Here is a 21,373-nt window from a genome sequence, read left to right as displayed (position 1 = left end):
AAACCGCAGTTCCCACACTGCGGTTGTGCCTCTTGGTGTGACCACAAGCAATATCGCAGGACACGGCCGGTCCGATCGGTTCCTTGAGCCCAAGAGCACATTGCCCCCGTTCGTACGAGTTCAGGGCGAGAATGCGCAAGAGGGAATCACGACCGATCGCTATTGTCTTTGGTAGGATAAGGCACACGAGAGCGATAAAGGTCGGTCAGAGCGAGAAGCCAAGGAGAAGAGCGAAGCGAAGAAAAGCAAGAAAATGTCCGCTAGATCGTTAAACCAAGGGGAAGAACAAAATGTCTGCGATCTCATTCTTTTCTCACCCAGGCTCTGACGTCATCTGTCATGCTTTACCAATCAGTGTATTGGTAAATACACTTCTTACCAGTCCTCCCCGTCAATCAAAACCCTGACCAATCACTGCCCTTCTGGGTGTGGCCTCACATATCTTTCGTCCCGCGTGCTTCCAAAGTAAGGGTTGTCAGCGGCATGGCTTGATGCATGACTTCCGGTTCGCTTTTTAATTAGTGAGTTTAAATGGGGGCGATTGCCTGGCTTGGCTTTTTGTCTTTGGTGTGGTGCCAAAAGGGACATCGGAAATAAATTACAGAAGTATCGACGTACAAGGGATAATTACCCATAATCCCTGAGCTAATTAACATACCCCACTCCTCGTAATGGGGAAGAAGATACAAACCTAACCCGATGGTCCGGTCTAATACGAAGTCCCTTCTTATTACATGAGGTAGTTCTTCTTCTTCACGCCAATCGGAGCACACAAATCTATACATTCTACCTGGTTCTAAGGTAATCACTGCCAACCCCCTACAAACGTAACAATATTATACTTTTATTAGTCCCCTACCGGTGTACACCGGAGGGGACTATAGGTTTGCACGCCGTCCCTCCGTCTGTCAGTCCGTCAGTCTGTCAGTCCGTCACGCAAAGAACAGTTTTCTGGACTTTTTTTCTAAACGCTTAAAGCTAATGATTTCAAGCTTGGCACATGGTTTCCTCATGATAAGCTACAGGTCAAGTTCGAACTTCACGACGCTTCGATCATTTTTGACAAAGTTATGGCACTTTGAACTTTGGGAATTGTGATACTTCTGATGATCCTCAACTCAGTGCCATTTTAAGTTTTAATTTCCTTTAAAAAAAGATTTTCTCCGCAATAATAGGACCGATTGAGATAAAATTTTCACCATATGATGGACTCGGTCTGTAGAATATTTTAATGGTAATTATGACGTCACAGGTCACGTGGTTCGGGCGCCATATTGTTTTTCGTGAAAACACGAAAACCCCTTTTTCTCTGCAATGGCTGAACAGATCAAGGCCAAACTTTGCAGGCAGAATCGCATACCCATGACGCACAAAAAAGTCAGCGAGCATGACGTCATGCGTCGCATGGTTTCAGAGTTATGACGTTTTTAAGCATGAGCCTTTAAAACCGAGCTCCTCCCTCATTTTTGATTCAATCGAGGGGAAACATAACAGATCTGTTCAGCACTAAAATGTCCTTTTGAAATTTGCGATAGGGCACGTGGTTTGGCAGATATCGTTAATTAAACGAAAAAAAATTTAAAAATGGATATCTCTTGTTTATTCTCGAGTTCTCCTCAAGCCACACTGCGCGTCCTCAGCCTCGTCTCGCGAACGTCAACAGCGCGACACAGCGTGCGCTTTCCGGAGGGGTGGAGCCAAGCCGAGCAACATATATATACACATTGATCGTGAACCGAAAAATATAATAAATTACTGATGGTTTCAGAGTTATGACGTTTTTAAGCATGAACTTTTAAAACCGAGCCCCTCCCTCATTTTTGATCCAATCGAGGGGAAACTTCCCAAATCTGTTCAGCATGTCAGTCTACTAAAATGTCCTTTTGGAATTTGCGATAGGGCACGTGGTTTGGCAGATATCGTTAATTAAACGAAAATATTTTAAAAATGGATATCTCTTGAATCGCTAGTACCTCAGACCTTGAGTTGGTAATAAATCTATCTATAATTCCAGTAATCTCTGTGTGTGTGTCTGTGTGTTTGTCTGTGTGTTTGTCTGTGACCGCTGTTTCTCGACAACCACGGGTCCGATATACTTGAAACTTGCCAGGTATATTGCTGGGGACCTGAGGGTGTGCCTTTTCAAGGTTTCATATTAATCGGAGAAGTAGTTACCGAGCTATGGCGATTTATTTACCAAACTCCGCAAGCCGTTCGCTTTGGCTTTGCGAATTGGACCAAACCATTTCATGTAAATAGAGGGGGGGGATTGTCACCGTACTCGCAAGCCGTTCGCTTTGGCTTTGCGAATGGACCAAACCATTTCATGGACCAAACCATTTCATGTAAATAGAGGGGGGGGGGGGGGATTGTCACCGTACTCGCAAGCCGTTCGCTTTGGCTTTGCGAATGGACCAAACCATTTCATGTAAATAGAGGGGGGGGATTGTCACCGTACTCGCAAGCCGTTCGCTTTGGCTTTGCGAATGGACCAAACCATTTCATGTAAATAGAGGGGGGGATATAATTTTTGATATATATATAGTACGGGCACGCCCTAGTTTATATAATTCACACAGTGCAATACGTGCAGGCCGCTCCACAGAGCGACCTTGCGGGCTTATCAATGAGGCGAGGCGTGACACACGTGTCTCAGCATACCTCAGATCAAGTTTGAAAACCAGCATCAACCGTGCATAAATTTGCATATTCGATCATTTTTGACAAAGTTATGGCACTTTGAACTTTGGTAGGGGACATGTATTGCAGTGCAATACTCAGAATGCTTGTTCACATTGTCCTCTAAAAGTTATTTTTACTGCATTCAGTTTAATTTTAATTGCTTGTTAGTCCTCTACCGGTGTACACCGGAGGGGACTATTGGTTTGCACTCCGTCCCTCCGTCCGTCAGTCCATCAGTCTGTCAGTCCGTCAGTCCGTCACTCAAAGAGCAGTTTTCTGGACTTTTTTTCTAAACGCTTAAAGCTAATGATTTCAAACTTGGCACATGGTTTCCTCATGATAAGTTACAGGTCAAGTTCGAACTTCACGACGCTTCGATCATTTTTGACAAAGTTATGGCACTTTGAACTTTGGGAATTGTGATAATTCTGATGATCCTCAACTCAGTGCCATTTTAAGTTTTAATTTCCTTTAAAAAAAGATTTTCTCTGCAATAATAGGACCGATTGAGATCAAATTTTCACCATAGGAGGGACTCGGTCTGGAGAATATTTTAATTGTAATTATGTCGTCACGTGGTTCGGGCGCCATATTGTTTTTCGTGAAAACACGAAAACCCCTTTTTCTCTGCAACGGCTGAACAGATCGAGGCCAAACTTTGCAGGCAGAATCGCATACCCATGACGAACAAAAAAGTCAGTGAGCATGACGTCATCCATCACATGGTTTCAGAGTTATGACGTTTTTAAGCATAAACCTTTAAAACCGAGCTCCTCCCTCATTTTTGATCCAATCAATGGGAAACTTCACAGATCTGTTCTGCATGTCAGTCCACTAAAATGTCCTTTTGAAATTTGCGACAGGGCACGTGGTTTGGCAGATATCGTTAATTAAACGAAAATATATTTTTTTAAATGGATATCTCTTGTTTATTCCAGGGTTCTCCTCAAGCCGCACCGAGCGCCCTCAGCCTCGTCTCGCGAACGTCAACAGCGTGACACAGCATGCGATTTCGGGAGGGGCGGAGCCAAGCCGCGCAACATATATATGCACATCGATCATTGATCGTGAACCGGAAAATATAATAAATTACTGTAGCGGTTGCCGCTGAGCATACACAATCGCCTTACACCTGCCGAAGACGCAACCAGGGAGCGATCACTGTACCGGGCTCGCCCAGGCCGCCCGGGCATGCCCAGACTCGCCTTTCCCGGGCATGCCCAGACTCGCCTTTCCCGAGCTCGCCCAGGCCGCCTGGGCATGTCCAGACTCGCCTTTCCCGGGCATGTCCAGACTCGCCTTTCCCGGGCATGTCCAGACTCGCCTTTCCCAGGCTCGCCCAGGCCGCCCGGGCATGCCCAGTCTCGCCTTTCCTGGGCAAACGCTCCGGCATGACGTGTTTGGTGTGCTTATATATATATTGCTACCCGATAAACGGGCTTTTCAGAGTACCCGAGTTTTCGTTTGATCAATAAAGAAGCTCGGACGAATTCCCGTCTTTTGTCGCGTCAATCCTTTCGACTCGCGTAGGAGCAAAGCTCCTCATTACTGATATTTAGCGACTTGAAAGGTTCTTTATCAACAACTTATTTTCTCGTGCTTCTGCTGACCTGTCTGCAAGGTGTATAAATCGAAGTCCCGAGTGCGAATCACAGGTGAGCCCGTCCTGAGGTAATTTGAGATTGGGAACGATTCAGAACCCGTGGGTGAATAACCCTTGGTAATTTCCCCAACAGTTTTCCGGACGACAGACTGCCGGTAGGGGACATGTATTGCAGCGCAATACTCAGAATGCTTGTTCATTCTCAATTAACTTCAAATTTTGTTCCAATGCCTTGTGATTTTTTTTCTTCAAGAAAGCCTCCACTGGTACACATGAAATTTCTTCCTTTTGTAGGTTTCTCTCGCTTTCTGACTCAAAGGTCTCAATGTGTCCTCCACATGCTCTCACCCTGGACAGGTGTGCCGATGGTTACTTTAGATTTCCCACGATGCCAGGTGCGTTGTGCCAGCGATGCGATTGCAATGGCAATGGTGACCAGAACAACCCCACAGCATGTGATCCCTGGACTGGCAAGTGCCGAGTCTGTACTGGAAACACGGCAGGATTGCGATGTGAGCGATGTGCTGATGGATTTTTCGGGGACGCCATTGTGTCTAAAAACTGTCAGCGTAAGTACTGCTGGTTTATTTGCATTCAATTTTAATTTGACCATTTACAAGTGCAATCTCCTAGCCAATGGACTCACTCATTTTGTCATGTGATGCAATAAATGATTTTAACCAAGAGAGGAATCTCCTTTTATTTATCATAAACAGGAATCACACTGTCTGTACTATGGTAGGCTTCCTGGACACATATCACACCTTTGGGCCCCTGATGGTAAAGCAAACTAAAACTGCTAACATGTATCGAATAAAATGCCTTGCCACAGTTTAGGTTTGTGTTTATGAGCCCCCGTTGGACTTGGTCTGAAACGGAGGCTTATGGATTGGGCCTCGTCCGTGCGTCTGCAACCATATCTCGGAGATGTATTGACCGATGTGGTTTGTACTTGTCACAAAGACATTTTGTATCGTGATGCGATCAAAGATGGCTGTCTGGTGGCCATTTTAGTTGTAAAAAAAACAAAATCGATGTTGAACACGATGGTACATGCACTTCATTTATTTTGCGCTTTGATCAAAGATAGCCGACTGGTAGACTGGCGGCCATTTTAGTTGTAAAATAACCCGGTATTGAAAACATCCTCAACCATTTCTCGGACAAGCATTTACCGATACTGTTCAAACTTGGCACATACAGTAGATCACGAATAGTAGCTTACATGTGCACGTCATTTTGTTCCGGGATCAGATCCAAGATGGCCGACTGGTGGCCATTGTGTTACTTAAACGTGTCCCCATCCATTTCTGACAGGCATGGAACGATTTTGTTTACACTTTGCACAAAGACAATACATGAGAGTATACATATGCAGAAGATTTTGTTTTGTAATTCGACCAGAGATGGCCGACTTGCGGCTTTTAACTCCACAGAGCAAAATTACTAAAACTATGGGGGCGATGATATTTGATGTCTTTTTCTCCTTGTTCAATCAGAGCTAAACGATTTAGAAATGGCAAACGAATTGCCTCTTTGGTAAGGCCAAGCAAGGTAAATCACGTCTGGATATAGAGATTGAATCATTGCCTCTGAGGCTGGTTTGTTGAACACAATCATGGTGAACACAAAAATGGTGAACACAATCCTACAAAAGAGAAATTATGCAGAAGTTAATAATTGGGATAACGTTACACCGCTCTTTCCAAGAGCAACTTAAAAAACCTTCCACAGCTGTGTAAACAAAAGATGTCTCGTGACAGAGAGGAATGCAAACACTTGTGTTGCTCATTTATAGTGTAGCAGCATAGCAAACCTGTTGTGCATTTTGTGATACAAGCACCAAATTTGGCACAAATGTACATTAATATGTTGCGAACATTTTCAGATATTGGGCCACTTGAAATTCCGTAATTTTTTTTTTCAAATTTCGTAATTTCAAATTTTTCGGGTGACACCGTCACAATTTCGGTCTTCGAGGCCGGCCGATATAGTGGGGCGGCTTAGCCCAAATATTCAAAAGAATTGTGCATTTTGTGATACAAGCACCAAATTTGGCACAAATGTACATTAATATGTTGCGAACATTGTGTGGTCAGCAATGAAGACGAGAGTCTGAATTACATGTATGCAAAAGACCTTGTGAACCAGTGAAGCAAATACACGGGTAAGCATGAATTAAATCTAGGGCATGATATAATTTCCATGATGTTTACCTCTACACTCAATGGTGGAAGGAGGTAATGTTTTGATCCCAGCTTGTCTGTATGTCTGTTTGTCTGTTAGTCCACAAAATTCCAGACAAAGCTTGTAGTAGTGGTAGTTGTAGTGGTAGTGATGATAACAGAAATTGTTATATAGAACTGAACTTATATTATTATTATATGCAGAAAATAACTTCATTTCTATATGCCCTGCAGTGGACAGGTTAATTGGTTTATGCACTGAAGGGGTCACCCTGGTGTGCACTGCTGTGTTCTGCCTCACTGAGTTGTTCAGGTATGATGTACTCAGCACAAGCTTCCGGTCGGCCCGGAGGTGGGGGTGCGGGGCCTGTCACGGAACGTCAAAACAAACGGCCTGCCGGGGCCGCCCAAAAGTCGGGCGTGAGGGGCGCGTCCACTAATGGAACGCCTCTCGCTTCCCAGATCGAGGGCCACGTGGTCAGGAGAACCTCGTCCCTTCCGGTCACACTTTGCCTATCGGCCGGCCTCGAAGACCGAAATTGTGACGGTGTCACCCGAAAAATTTGAAATTACGAAATTTGAAAAAATTTGAAAAAAAAAATTACGGAATTTCAAGTGGCCCAATATCTGAAAATGTTCGCAACATATTAATGTACATTTGTGCCAAATTTGGTGCTTGTTTCACAAAATGCACAATTCTTTTGAATATTTGGGCTAAGCCGCCCCACTATTATGCAAATAAAATGTTCCAAAGTGGCAGCAATTGTTGTATGACTATCATCATTGTCTGTGATGCATCTCAAATGATATTCTGCTGAGGTGCACATTCACCTGAGTTACATTTTCTCCACGCAGCATGCCGATGTCATCCCAAAGGTTCCTTGTCTACGTCCTGTGATGCACAGACCGGTCATTGTACGTGTGCTCCGCTTGTCACTGGCCGTCAATGTGATAAATGCCAGGTGAGGAAGGAAGTCTGATTGTTCAACCATAAAACATGTCTGTTAAAACCCCCTTCATTAAATATGCCTGTTATCGACCCCCTTAAGGTAATCTACAGTGCCTATAGAAAGTCTACACCCCCTTTCAAAATTTTCACCTTTTGTTGCCTTATAGCCTGGAATGAAAATGCATTAAATCAGACTTTTTCCACCTTTTATTACACATCCTAATCCACAACTTCCAAGTGAAAAACAAATTCTACAAATTTCAGAAAATTAATTAAAAATACAAAACGAGAATATCTTGGTTGGACCAGTGTCCACCCCCCTTATAATAGCAAGTGTGAATGAGTTCAGGTGTAACCAATCACCTTCAAAATCACACACCAAGTTTATTGGCCTCCACCTGTGTTAAATTGTAATGAATCTGATTATTTCAGAATAAAATCAGCTGTTCCTGTAGGTTTCCTCTGCTGGTTAGTGCATTTCACAGCAAAGACTCAACCATGAGCACCAAGGAGCTTTCAAAAGACCTCAGGGATAAAGTTCTGTAAAGGCACAAATCAGATGATGGGTATAAAAATATTTAAAAGGCCTTGTACGGTATATCCATCCCTTGGAGCACAGTCAAGATAATCATTAAGAAGTGGAAGGCGTATGGTACAACCAATACCCTACCTAGATCAGGCCGTCCCTCCAAACTGGATGACCAGGCAAGGAAGAGACTGATCAGAAAGGCCACCAATAGGCCAATGGCAACTTTGAAAGAGCTACAGGCCTTTATGGCAAAGACTGGTCACTGTGTGCATGTGACAACGATATCTCAAGCACTCCACAAGTCTGGCGTGTACGGTGGCAAGAAGGAAGCCATTACTCAAAAAGGCCAACCTCGAGTCCCATTTGAAGTATGCAAAAAAGCACTCCCGAGCTTCTGAAGCCATGTGGAAAAAAGTTTTGTGGTCTGACGAAACCAAGATGGAACGTTTTGGCCTAAATGCAAAACGTTACGTTGAAAATTGAACGTTGAAAAAAATGAAAATTTTGAAAGTGGGTGTAGACTTTCTTTAGGCACTGTATATATACCGTATATATATATATATATATATATATATATATATATATATATATATATATATATATATATATACCCAACCAGTCGCTCACCGACAATTGGAAGGAATAACCAATGAGCTCTCCTCACCTCTTCAATTACACCAGATAGCTCAGATTTGCACAATTGCCCTTCCCCACTCCCCATGCTCTTCCAGCCAAAGAAAGCTCATAAAGCAACCAAGAAAAGTTACACAAGCTAAGCCCTTTGCCGTTTCAAACCATACTTGGATTCCTCTACAGCTGCGTACATTTACGAGCAGCACATATATGAGAATCCTAATACTACAGTACATCAACTCCCCCAATGCATTCAATGCTTTTCTCCTTGTCTCCATCAATCTTTATTCTACCATGATGCATATATTTTTCCCAACATAATAACCAGTGCCATTCACACATTTCTGGCAACATTCTAGTAGCTTTGTGATGCCGTCACGATAGAACTGTGCATCCTGCTGATTTAATCAGCGCTTCACAGCGACCATGACATGATCTTCAGAAGAAAAATGTTTTTCACGAAAGTGTTACTTAAGTTTAGAGAAGGGGTGAAAATCTGACGGAGCCAAGTCGCGGCTGGTGATCCTTTGTGGTGGTACTACATTGACCCTCACTACTAACTCTCAGGATGGTAATGGTGCAATCAACTCTTAGGCCAAAAAATATATATTGCTGGTCTCTGGTCAGACCAAAGTTCCAGAATTGATGCGGCGATGCGGTTTTTTTTTTCTTGTTTCTTTTTGAAAAGCATGGATTGCACATATAGAGGTGTTTTTTGTGTCCTCATGCCTTGCAGTCCTCCTCATCTGCTGTGGTGCCGTCCAGAGAGAAATTAAAGACAGCCAATGGGACTTGTAGGCCTTTTTTTTTTTGTAAATAATGAACACAAGCTTAAGTTATTTTAAAATGTATTTATTCTGAAAATTATTAAGTTCTTCAAGCATATTATAGATTGCCATTTCCTTCTCGAGATCGCCTCGCGGTACCGTCAAACATTCCAATGCGTCGATCGCGTCAACACTGCGCATGCGCAAGTGGTCTAACAGGTCGATGGTCTCCCACGATCTCTTCTCCCAGTCCACCAGATTATCACAGAGACTTACAACTTCATGACAAACGAGATAGGCCTAACTAACAGGCCTAACTAACGAGACCACCCGCAGCTCTCTAGGCCTTCTGGTTGCTTCACACGAACCCGACAAAGAACGTCTTCGTTTCAATAAATGACAATATCCAGCCGATAGAGGCCTAGCATCGCGTGAGCGTCGTCGATGGCAACCGGTTCTGGCCGCGGGGCGGGAAAGCTGTCGTTTGATCAGACTGACCTGTCAGTTTACGCCCGTAGCTTGCCCGTTGAGGCGTTTTCGCGGTATTGCGAGAAACTGAGGCTGTGTCATCTGCCTGTGGACCCGTGTGGACCCACAAGTATGCCACACACACTCCACAGTCCACACACACACTCCACAGTCCACACACACTCCACACGTACGCCACAAGTATGCCACACACACTCCACACGTACGCCACAAGTACACCACACACACTCCACAAGTACGCCACACACACTCCACAAGTATGCCACACACACTCCACAAGTACGCCACACACTCCACAAGTACACCACACACACTCTACAAGTACGCCACACACACTCCACAAGTACGCCACACATATGCCACACACACTCCACACGTACGCCACACGTACGCCATAAGTACGCCACATACACTCCACACGTACACCACAAGTACGCCACACGTACGCCACACACACTCCACATGTACGTAACCAAATGCCTAATCCTGCTTTTCGCTTCGCGAGCGAAGGTAACAACCTCATGAGCCATATTCTCACCTGAGAGCTGCAGTCAAGGCAGCCATAAATCCGTTTTAGCGCGTTGTGTCATCTGGAAAACGGTAGAATGACGATCCCGATCCCTTATGAAATCGGGCTGTACATCCGACAGCACAACAACTCTTTACCATCGTGTAGGGGGCAATTTTTGTGAGACGAGTTTCAAATTGCCACCATTACGTATGGTGGCAGAAGCAATGTTTTGCCACCCAAGCGGTCACGTGACTAAGACGATGACGTCACATGCAACTTCCCTATTGGATTCATGACGTCACGGCACACAAAACTACTCATATCTTTGGAACGGCTGGTTGGATTTGGACAAACTAAACGCAGTTTTGTAGGGGAGAACCGTGCGCGAACGTCGATATCAAATTTGAAAAAGAAAAAAAATTGTTGACCTGCAGGGTCAAAATCGATGCGCGCGCTGACCAGAACCCGGAAATATATTTTTCTCGGCCTATATCTCCAGTCATTTCATTCCACTCAGTCATCCCAACTCTCACCAGCAGAACTTCACGCTTTAGTCAGGTTCACTATGTTTTTTCGTTCAAAATCATGGTAGATTAGCAAACCTATACATTTTTGGAAACGTTATTACATGGAAAATCTGAAAATCAATGTTTACATTTGCCAATTCCGACCAATTCGATTCGACCAATTCGACCAATCGACCAATTCCATTCGACCAATTCGACCATTCGACCAATTCGATTTGCCAATCAATTTGACCAACCTTTGCTTGTGTGGAACGGACTGTGAAAACGATGTGGACTATATTGTCGGATACGACACACAGGACAGTGATGACGAACTCTAAATGGCATATTCTGTAATCGTGTATGTTTGATGCCATTGACTGCCTGTGTATATTTTGTCATTGACTGCCTGTGTAGATGTGAAGTTATACTGACTGCCTGTGTATGTTTGGTGATATGAATTATTGTGACACATTTTGATGTTATTAACTGCCTGTACAAAATGATAACATGTATTTGATTATGCAACTTATCGCGAATATAAAGACAGTATTTTGCAATTCAAAACCTTTGATTCGTGTCTTACCATTCCCCATAGCACTAATTTGATACTTTCATTGGATTCCTTGTCCCTGAAAATATAGGTTTAGTATATTTTTAAAAGTTTTTAGGGTAATTAGAGGCAGAAATAGAACAAAATATGTATTTTACAGTGGCCATTTTGAAAATCCAAAATGGCCGCCATACAGGTATCTCTCCAAATGTAAACATTGATTTTTAGTTTCCTTATGCTATAACCTTTCCAAAAATGTATAGGTTTGTTAATCTACCATGATTTTGAACGAAATATAATTTATTGACATAGTGAACCTGACTACTTCACAGTGCTGGCAACGTCTTGCTGCCCTCTGCCATCTTGACAAATGTAGCACTGAGACATCTCGTATCAGAATCGCGAAACTTCGCCCCCACCCCACCCCCCCCCCTTCCCCCCCCCTTCCCCCCCCCCCCCCCCCCCCCCCCCCAGTGGCAGGAAGAACTAATGTGCTGACAGCACTTTGTTTCATTCTAATATTATTAATTGTTTCGGATAAAAATAATCATAGGTATTACTTTTCAACACGCCCTTGTAGTTTTATAATGGCAATCACCAACGACATAAGACATAATAATGTAATCAAATACCTGACCAAATTCAGCACTAGAGTATCAGGAGGAACCCACTGAAACAAAGATGGGGTCATCAGGAGGAACCTGAATCGGATTTGGGTTTTGACTGATCATCCTCTACCCTCAAACCCAACCAGGTGAACGTTTCTTCCCACAAACCCTTCCATTCAGTCCTTTGTGCAACAACTTTGTCATTTTGGTTTACAGTTGTTGAGCAAACGCAATTGTTGAGCAGAGTTTCTCTTGCGTTTTGGACTTGGTCTTATAAAATGTGATCGTCACCGTGACATTCTTCCTCCTACCGGACAATCTGTGTCTCGATATAATATGCAACTCAGGAATGCTCAACATCTTGACCTACCTTGGTGTAAGACTCAGAGATACAATAATTCAACAATTCCTTTTTTGATTGAAATTCTTAATTCTGTTATGTAGATGCATAAAATCAATTACATGCATAATATGTTTGTTGATCTTAAGTTTTCTGCTATTTTAGATTATTTTGTTGGTATAATTTGTTATATTTTTTTATTGTTGTTTGATTATGCATGTTTATTTATTCCTTTTACTTATTTTGATATTTTGATTAATTTTATTTTATGTTTATTAAATTTATTATTGTAATTTTATATGATTATTATTATTTTTATTTTTATATACTGTTGTGGTTTTGGAATAAAGGATAATTCCCCCTCGTAGGTAGATGCACCACAACATGAAGCCTCGCGATAGTTCAGTTATTTCTTAGTGAATGTAAGCGTAGTCCTGTCCTGTGTTAGTTTTGCGTTGAGCAGGCCCGTGAGTAGGGCAGTCTTTTGGCGATAGCATGCCACGTAGCAGGCCTGAACAAGTCTGGTGAGGCCGATGGGAGGCGCTGCAGGAGGAGTGGCCGGTAAGCAACGAGCCGCCAATCAGGGCTCGAGGGGAGTGGCTAACCACGACGATGAGAGGTGGGGTTTGGGACATTCGAGTAGGGCCGAGGCAGAGCCATATAACCCTGCTCCGAGCTCTCCCCCCCCCCCCCCCCCCACCTGAGTTCCCTGTGAGAGTGAGTGGAGTTGAGTTGAGCTTGAGAACGCACGAGAACGCGCCACAGAACGAGTGCATTGAATTGCCGGTGATCGAGATTGTACACGAACTTGCCCCGTGCCCTGCGCTCTGCGCTGTATTAATCGCGCGCTCGAGAGGACGACCCGTGCCGGGCCACAGACGCGCGATTTCCTCCTGCCTGCCTTCTCCTGCATACGTGCCGTGACCGCCAGAGAGCCACGCCGGGCGAGCTGCCCCGGAGCGACCGACGGCAAAGCGCGTTTGGCGCGTGAACTACTTCTCTTCTTCTCCCCGTGTGTGTGAGTGGGCCCTGTGTCTGGGATTTAGTTACGTTTGATTAAGCTTCTGCTCTGTGTCCCCTTTCCTTCTGCGAATCATTGTACATTGTAAATAAATTGTGTTATTCCTCTTATTTGACCGTTCCCATCCCTTCCATTGATTGGCCTCGCATGGTATGACTAGAACCGCTCAAATCGGGTTCCATAAAAGTAACGGCACGAGTCACGTGATACGCATACCGCTTGGGCATACTCGATTAAGCGTGGCTTGTGCGAGGTTCGGTCCCCGCTTTCTTGGCAGCGTGGGTTAAAGGTACGTGCGGCTTCGACCCGATACCCTTTTTCACGTTTGCTCCGGAAGTGGCGATTCGGCCTCGTGGACACGAAGACCCGGGAGGGGGGGGGGGGAAGGGTTTAATCCCCCCCTTTGTAACGTGGGACGGGCTTCGGGAGATCCGCAACAATACATTTGTAAGTTTTATGAAATACTTTTATTATTGTGAACTTGACAAATTTCAGTTTTCGAACTGCCTTGTCCAGTGTTTAATTATTTGAATAAACCGAAATGAATGAATGAATGAAACCATACAAAAACTATTTGCAAGATTCACCACTCCATAGCCAGAGAACAAGAAGGAAAGAAAGAAGGCCAAGTGTCAGGTCAAGTCAAGATCACTGATGCAGCATACAAATGATTTTTTTAAATTATTTATGTAAACATAAAGTTTTTACATTTCTTAAGTTTGATCAGCAGTATAATATTTTAATTGTCCACAATCATAGATCAATATGCAGTAACCCTAACAAATATTTAGACTTTTTTGATGGGAGAGACCTGCAGATGACAGTACTTTGTATTTCCAAAGGGTAAAGTGTGCAATTATCACATGGATTTACAAAGTTTTATCTATCTATAATTCCAGTAATCTCTGTACGTTTGTACGTCTGTACGTCTGTACGTCTGTTTGTCTGTGACCGCTGTTTCTCGACAACCACGGGTCCGATATACTTTTAACTTGCCAGGTATATTGCTGGGGACCCGAGGATGTGCCTTTTCAAGGTTTCATATTAATCGGACAATTACTTACCGAGCTATGTCCAAAAAAACGATTCAACCAATCAGAGAGCAGCGAACGATCGCGTGTGCCGAACGTGGAGGACACACTCTGCCTCGGATGGCACATTTGAGAGCGTATTCATTTATTTCACGTTTGCAAACTATGTTGGCGTTAAACTATGTTTTAAAACTAATAAAACCGAATTTGCGATTCATTCGCTTTCCTGCGCGTTTGTGCACGCGATGGCGATTTCTTTACCAAACTCCGGAAGCCGTTCGCTTTGGACCAAACCATTGCATGTAAATAGAGGGGGGGGATTGTCACCGTACTCGCAAGCCGTTCGCTTTGGACCAAACCATTTCATGTAAATAGAGGGGGGGGATATAATTTTAGATATAGATATAGTACGGGCAATGCCCTAGTATTATCATAAATCCTGGAAAACAGCAACACTGCGACTACTACTACTCTTACTACAACTACCACTTATTTATTGGTGTCAATTATTCCCATCTTCTTGTGAATTTTTGCATGAGTATTTCACTAATCAGCTGGCAAGGCCTGATGTTCGACTGAAGGTGATTTGGGCATCCACCAACTTTATCGTCCACCAATGTTTTGTGATGTAATACCCTGTCTGCGTTTATAGTCGAGACAGGAATCAAACCCAGACTTACACAGTTCAAAGGAAAGTTGGTCACATCCTGTTTGTCCTTTTTATTGTACAGAACCGCTTTACATTTCTCGGGGATTTCATCGTTGTATAAAAAAAAAAAGGAAAACGAATGGAAAACTTTAGCAATCTCATTTTTATATGAATTGCTCATACATCATGACGTTGCTATGGGATACACACGATGATGCCGCGCATACTTAATTGCAATGACAAAGAATAAGAAATGTCTGGCATTGTCAAAGCACATCTTTCCATTTCCTATTTCATTCAGAAAGATCATTATGGCTTGGAAATGGATGCAGGCTGTGCACCCTGCTCATGCCATCCTGTCGGCGCATTGGGCCGGGACTGCTCGGAGGATGGGTGGTGCAGGTGCCAACAAGGTGTATCGGGTCTCAAATGTGACCGATGTGCCGAAGGATATTTTGGGTTCGGTCCAACTGGGTGCACCCGTAAGCTGCATATTCTCAATCGTTTCTTCCTACACTCATTTGCATAAACCTCACACATTCACTCAATACTCAGATACAATCATTCCTTTTCACGAACAAACAAACACACACACACACACACACACACACACACACACACACACACACACTAACACACATTCACTAACACACACTAACACACACACACACACACACACACACACTAACACACACACACACGCTAATGCACACACACACTAACACACACTAACACACTCACACACACACACACACACACACACACACACACACACACACACACACTAACAAACACACTAACACATACACTAACACACACACACACACACACACACACACACACTAACACGCACACACACACACTAACACGCACACACACACACACACACACACACACTAACACACACTAACACGCACACACACACACTAACACGCACACATACTAACACACACACACACACACACACACACACACACACACACACACACACACACACACACACTAACTAACACACACACACACACACACTAACACACACACACACACACACACACTAACTAACACACACACACACACACACACACTAACACACACACACACACACACACAAGGATCTGATTCGGAGACATTACAGGATATAAAGGATAGAGACATTATAGGAGACAGGGCTTTATACATTAGAAAGGAGGTCATAACGACAAGATCTGATTGATATGTTTAAGATAATGAAGGGTGTGGACAAGATAGGTGCAGTGGAGTTTTTCAGCAGACTAGACGGTGATCAGACTTTGGCCGTAGCCCTGTTAGGACAGTATTAAGACAGGGGTCTTTCAGTCAGAAAGTAGTTAATGCATGGAATAGTCTCCCTGGAAAGGTAGTGGCAGCAGAAAGATTACATTTATGTTTAAATTGCAATTTGATAGCTACATTGGAGATAGAGAGAAATTACAGACTTGGCATTTAATATGGAATATTTTTTTTTTCTTGACTTGGGTTTACTTTCTTAACTCAGTATATCAATCTGGTGAGTTTCTTTTACACTTTGGTGATTTCTTTGTTAAAAGAACCATGTCACTGATTGTCTGTCGCAGCAAGAAGTCAACAAGAGGATTATATCACAGGTGGCGTGGCAAAATGTACGGACAGGTGCATTTGATGATTGGCTTCACAGTCGGGTATACAAGGGTTGTTGCGTTCTGTATTAGTGGAAAACAACTGCTGCACGTCTCCAAAAGTTATTGCCGCTTCCTCTGGAGATGGTCCGTCAACTCGACAATGCTGTTTGTCAGGGAGTGGTGGCTTTACGAAATTACGGCATGAAACAGCGTGCTATTGCTCGGCAGTATGGCATCACTCAAGGTCAGATGTCAAAGATCCTGAAACGAAATGCTCAGAGGGGTGTCCCTACTCCAATACCGAGGCCAGGACGTCCTCGCAGAACCACAAGGAGGGATGATCGCCAGCTGCACCGGTTAGTCCGCAATGGCCATACCAAGTCAGCTAATCGGCTTAGGGCTGAGTGGCAGCAACTGACAACTGTGCCTGTATCCAGAAGGCTAATCAACCAACGACTGTTTCAAGCAGGCTATCGTGTCAGGCGTCCCCTGAGAAAGCCACGCCTGACCAGACAACACCGCCAGCGCCGATTGCAGTGGGCCAGAGAGCACCGTCAATGGCAGCCAGGACACTTGAATCACGTGATCTTCAGTGACGAGTCTAGATTTCTGGTCTATCGTCAAGATGGCCATGTCCGAGTGCACAGACAAGTGCATGAAGCCTACAACAAAGATTGTATAGTGCCAAGAGTCCAAGCTGGAGGTGGTGAGGTGACTGTTTGGGCTGCTTTTCATGCAGGGGGCAAAACTGACCTGGTTGTTCTGAATGGAAACCTGAACCAGTTCAAGTACAGGGCCATTCTGGAAGAAACATTGCTTCCATTTGCTCATGCAGCCTTTCGAGGAAACTTTATCTTCCAAGATGACAATGCACAGCCTCATCATGCTCGCATGATCCAACACTTTCTTGCTGACCGTGGTGTAGAGCATATGGAGTGGCCTGCCATGTCCCCGGATATGAATCTGATAGTGAACTTGTGGGCAGAATTAACGCATCAAATCGACCACTTGGACCATCAGCCGACCTCTGTGCGTGAATTGCAGCAGGCTATTGTCACTGCATGGCAAGCGATTCCTGTCCAACCCTTGGCAAATCTCGTGAACAGCATGCCTCAACGTGTACGTGCTCTCCTGAATGCTCGTGCGGGTTACACGAAGTACTGAACTGTAATTTTACTGTCCGTAATCCCAGTCGTAATTTAACTTTTGTTTTTGTTAAAAAAATTTTTGGCTAATGTGCAAAATAAAGAGATACTTCTGGAAAACGTACAGAAGTTTAACACAGTACTGTCCATGAATTGAGTTCGATATCAGTTTACATCACTTTCAAGGATCAATTTATTTGTTTCGAAATGTCAAATGTGGTTTTTGTTTCTTTTAAAGGTCACATTAACAAAATCTAGAATAATTTCAACATAATTCCAATGAACTTTTGGTTCTAAGACATCTTGAAAAGTAAGTTCACCCCCACAAAAAAATATTCCATATTAAATGCCAAGTCTGTAGATAGGTATGATATGTATTGAAGACAGAGGTGGATGTGGATTGTGGATATTAGCAGGAATTGTAGGTAGCTGTGTGCATGGGTGATGGTTTCTGGGATTGGCACAGCGCAGACTTGATAAGCCGAATGTCCTCCTTCTCCACCAAAGCTTATTGTGTGTAACGCCATCTTTTAGGTCTTAGACAGCATCGCCACTCTCTGCTACTTAATTGTTTCTTATGTATTATTAAATGCACGTTAGCTGTTTAATTTATATTTTCTGAAATATTAAATGGCTGTAAAACGTACAGTATGTATGTACGACTATAGGATAGTATTTTGGAGGGGTGGTGGACTGGTCTTTGTGTTCCAATATGGAAGAGGAAGGGAGACATACAAGATCCAGGTAGGTACCGTGGCATCATGCTTCTAAGTTGTGTGATGAAGTTACCAGAGAGGATTCTGGATGGGCTGATAAGGAAAATGGGAGGAGCAGGAGATAGGCGAAGAACAACAGGGGTTTAGGAAGGGCATAGGGACGAATGGGATGTTTGCGCTGACAGTTCGTGAACAAGAGGATGGAGATTCAAGGGTGTGGTATTAGGGTTTGTGGGCCTTGAGAAGGCTTATGACGATGTCCCGGGAGAGATGGTGCTGGCAACGCTGATATGGATGGGAGTGCCAGAAGCAGAACCTAGGATGGTGGAAGGTAGGAATGAGGGAACAATAGGGAGAGTTGTGGTGTTGGTCATGGGATGTCAGTAGAGTTCAGCTTGAACAACGGATTGAGGCAGGAAAGTTCACTCGGCCCACTATGACTTATTTTGGGGATGGAGCTATTGAGCAGGACGGTCAGCAAGGGATGCATTCTAAGAAACATAATATATGGAGGTAATTTAATGATTGTGGTGGAGAGCGGGTAAGAAACGCAGGAGACGTTGGAGGAGTGGAAGGATGCACTCGAGAGACATAGATTGAGGATGACCCAGGAGAAGAGAAAGGTAGGGCGGACTGCAGAGAAAGGAACTGAACATTTCGAGGCGAAGATCTGGCAGGGAAGCAGATTTTTGAGTCTCTATGTGGAACAATGACCACGGGTGGTAGTTCGGAGGCAGATGTGCGAGGAGAATACAGGTGGGTGCAGGTGCATGGAGGAAAGTGGACGGATTCATAGCGGACAGGAAAATATCAAGGGGATTAAAAGGGAAAGTTCTGGGGTCTTGTTTAACACCTGCCTACCTTTATGGTCTGGAGACGGTGGTACTGACAGAGAACCAACAACAGTGGTTGCAGGTCTGCGAAAACAATTGGATCAGGAGGATAGAGGGAGTGAAGAGGGTGGATAGAAGAACAATGGACTAACTGATGGAGGAGATAAATGTGAACATGAGCTTGACAGAGGGATTCGTAAAGAGCCAGCTGAGTTGGGCTAGGCACCTGGTGTAGATGGAAAAAGCGAATGGCAAAGAAAGTGGACAGGTTGATGGAGCAAGGCAAGAGGAAAGGAGGTATACCTCGGCTGAGATGGGAAGTTGTGTGAGGAGAGATGTAAATAAGATGTGGGTGGTGAGAGAGCGAATACAGTTGGCTGGAAATAATGGGCAGTGGAAGAGTGTTGTACAAAATATGGGGTAGCAGTTAGCTTGGCATCATTAGAACTCATCCCATATAAAAGGAAATGAGGAGGAATAAGGTTAAAGTCTGTATACATTTTGAGACACCCTATATATTGACGATTATCAGCAGCTCAAGCTGAAGAAGCAAGGGGAATGCCATCAATGAGCCTCCACCATGATTCTACAATTTGGGAACTTATTTGTACAAGGCACCTGCTCTAATGGCGACAGTAAGCACTTTTATCCACTCTGTCTCTCCTGTCTCCACCCAGGATGCAGCTGCAGTCGCACAAACGATCGATGCGACTCAAACACAGGACAGTGCATCTGTCCTGCCAACACTGAGGGCAGGCACTGTGAGCGGTGCAAGAGCAGATTCTGGAGCTGGAACCAGGTCGATGGCTGTCAGGTGCTCGTGATCTTTCTTTCTACTCTTCAGCATCACAACACGCACTTTATAAACACGCAATCTTCCCATTAGTCTCTAACTAAACACGTACTCTCAACTATTATAACTTGATAACTCTCCTGGCTCAAATGCCAGTGTAAATCAAATGATGGAGAAAGGAACAAATCGAGATCCTTTCTTTGCTCAGAACAGCTGCTGCTTTGAAGAAGAGCTCATGACTGAAATATAACTTCACCTTTTTTTTTTTTTGTATACTGAATCGAGGCTCGTGAAAGAGCTAACATTTATTTCACAAACAAATCAACCAGACAAACAAAATATATAAAAAGATGGGGAGAGAAGGGGAAGCACACAAACACAACATTTGAGAGCAGGGAGTGATTTCCCTTGGCTGTTACCTTACCTCTTAACATGTGATTACAACAACAAACAACAGGCATTTAAAGGCCATTTTCCCTGCAAGAGCGGGGGTTAGCCTTGGGGTCCCCATGACAATCTTCTCCATTTTGCCCTATTTTCTGCATCTCCCCTTGTTAACCCCCTTGCCCGCATTTCTTCTTCCACCATCTTCAGCCAAGTCTTTCTCGGTCTTCCCCGTCCTCTACTTCCTTCTACATTTATTTCCATCACTCTTCTCAACCAGTCACTTTCATCCTTCCTCAACACATGACCAAACCATCTCAACCTGTTTCTCTTCACAGCATCCATCACAGGCTCTATTCCCATCATCTTTTGCAATTCATAATTTGTCTTCCTCTCTCTCAACGATACTCCACACATCCACCGAACCATTCACATTTCCACCCTTTCCAGCCTTCGTTGCTGCTCTACGTTCATTACCCATGTCTCGCTCCCATAAATCATAACACTTCTCACACATGCAGCATACACCTTTCCCTTCAGCTTCAACGACACTCCGCTCCTTGTCAGCACGCCACTCAGTTCCCGAAACTTCTTCCATGCACATCTCACTCGAGCAACCGTTGCCGAGTCTGATCCACCTTCTCCATTCAGCATGTCTCCTAGGTAACAAAATGTTTTCACACCTTCCAGCTTCACGCCGTCTCCAAGATCCAACTCAACATTTCCTCCATCTGCAGCTCCCTCTGTGCACACCTTACACTTGAATGTAGCTGCCACACTGGTTAATGACCCTCTCAAACCACTACATTTTTGATGAACTCACTCAGCG

General features: G+C 44.1%; 1 protein-coding gene across 3 annotated transcripts in view; it reads left to right on the top strand.

The window, feature by feature from the left end:
* LOC137436665 (laminin subunit alpha-1-like) overlaps positions 1-21,373 on the top strand; it is a 296,063-nt gene that overhangs the window by 134,466 nt on the left and 140,224 nt on the right. For all 3 annotated transcript variants that reach the window (XR_013624965.1, XM_078786676.1, XM_078786677.1), the window contains exons 19-22: positions 4,643-4,854; positions 7,327-7,433; positions 15,359-15,539; positions 20,045-20,181. Coding sequence is in view for 2 of the 3 variants with exons in the window: in XM_078786676.1 (XP_078642802.1) it covers positions 4,643-4,854; positions 7,327-7,433; positions 15,359-15,539; positions 20,045-20,181 (637 nt within the window). In the remaining variant the exon portion in view is untranslated. The remainder of the gene's footprint in view (positions 1-4,642; positions 4,855-7,326; positions 7,434-15,358; positions 15,540-20,044; positions 20,182-21,373) is intronic.

This window comes from Myxine glutinosa, chromosome 11 (genome assembly GCF_964187855.1).
Source record: "Myxine glutinosa chromosome 11, kmMyxGlut1.1, whole genome shotgun sequence".
In the NCBI taxonomy this organism is placed as follows: Eukaryota; Metazoa; Chordata; class Myxini; order Myxiniformes; family Myxinidae; genus Myxine; species Myxine glutinosa.
This window is presented reverse-complemented; position numbering and strand designations above follow the sequence as displayed.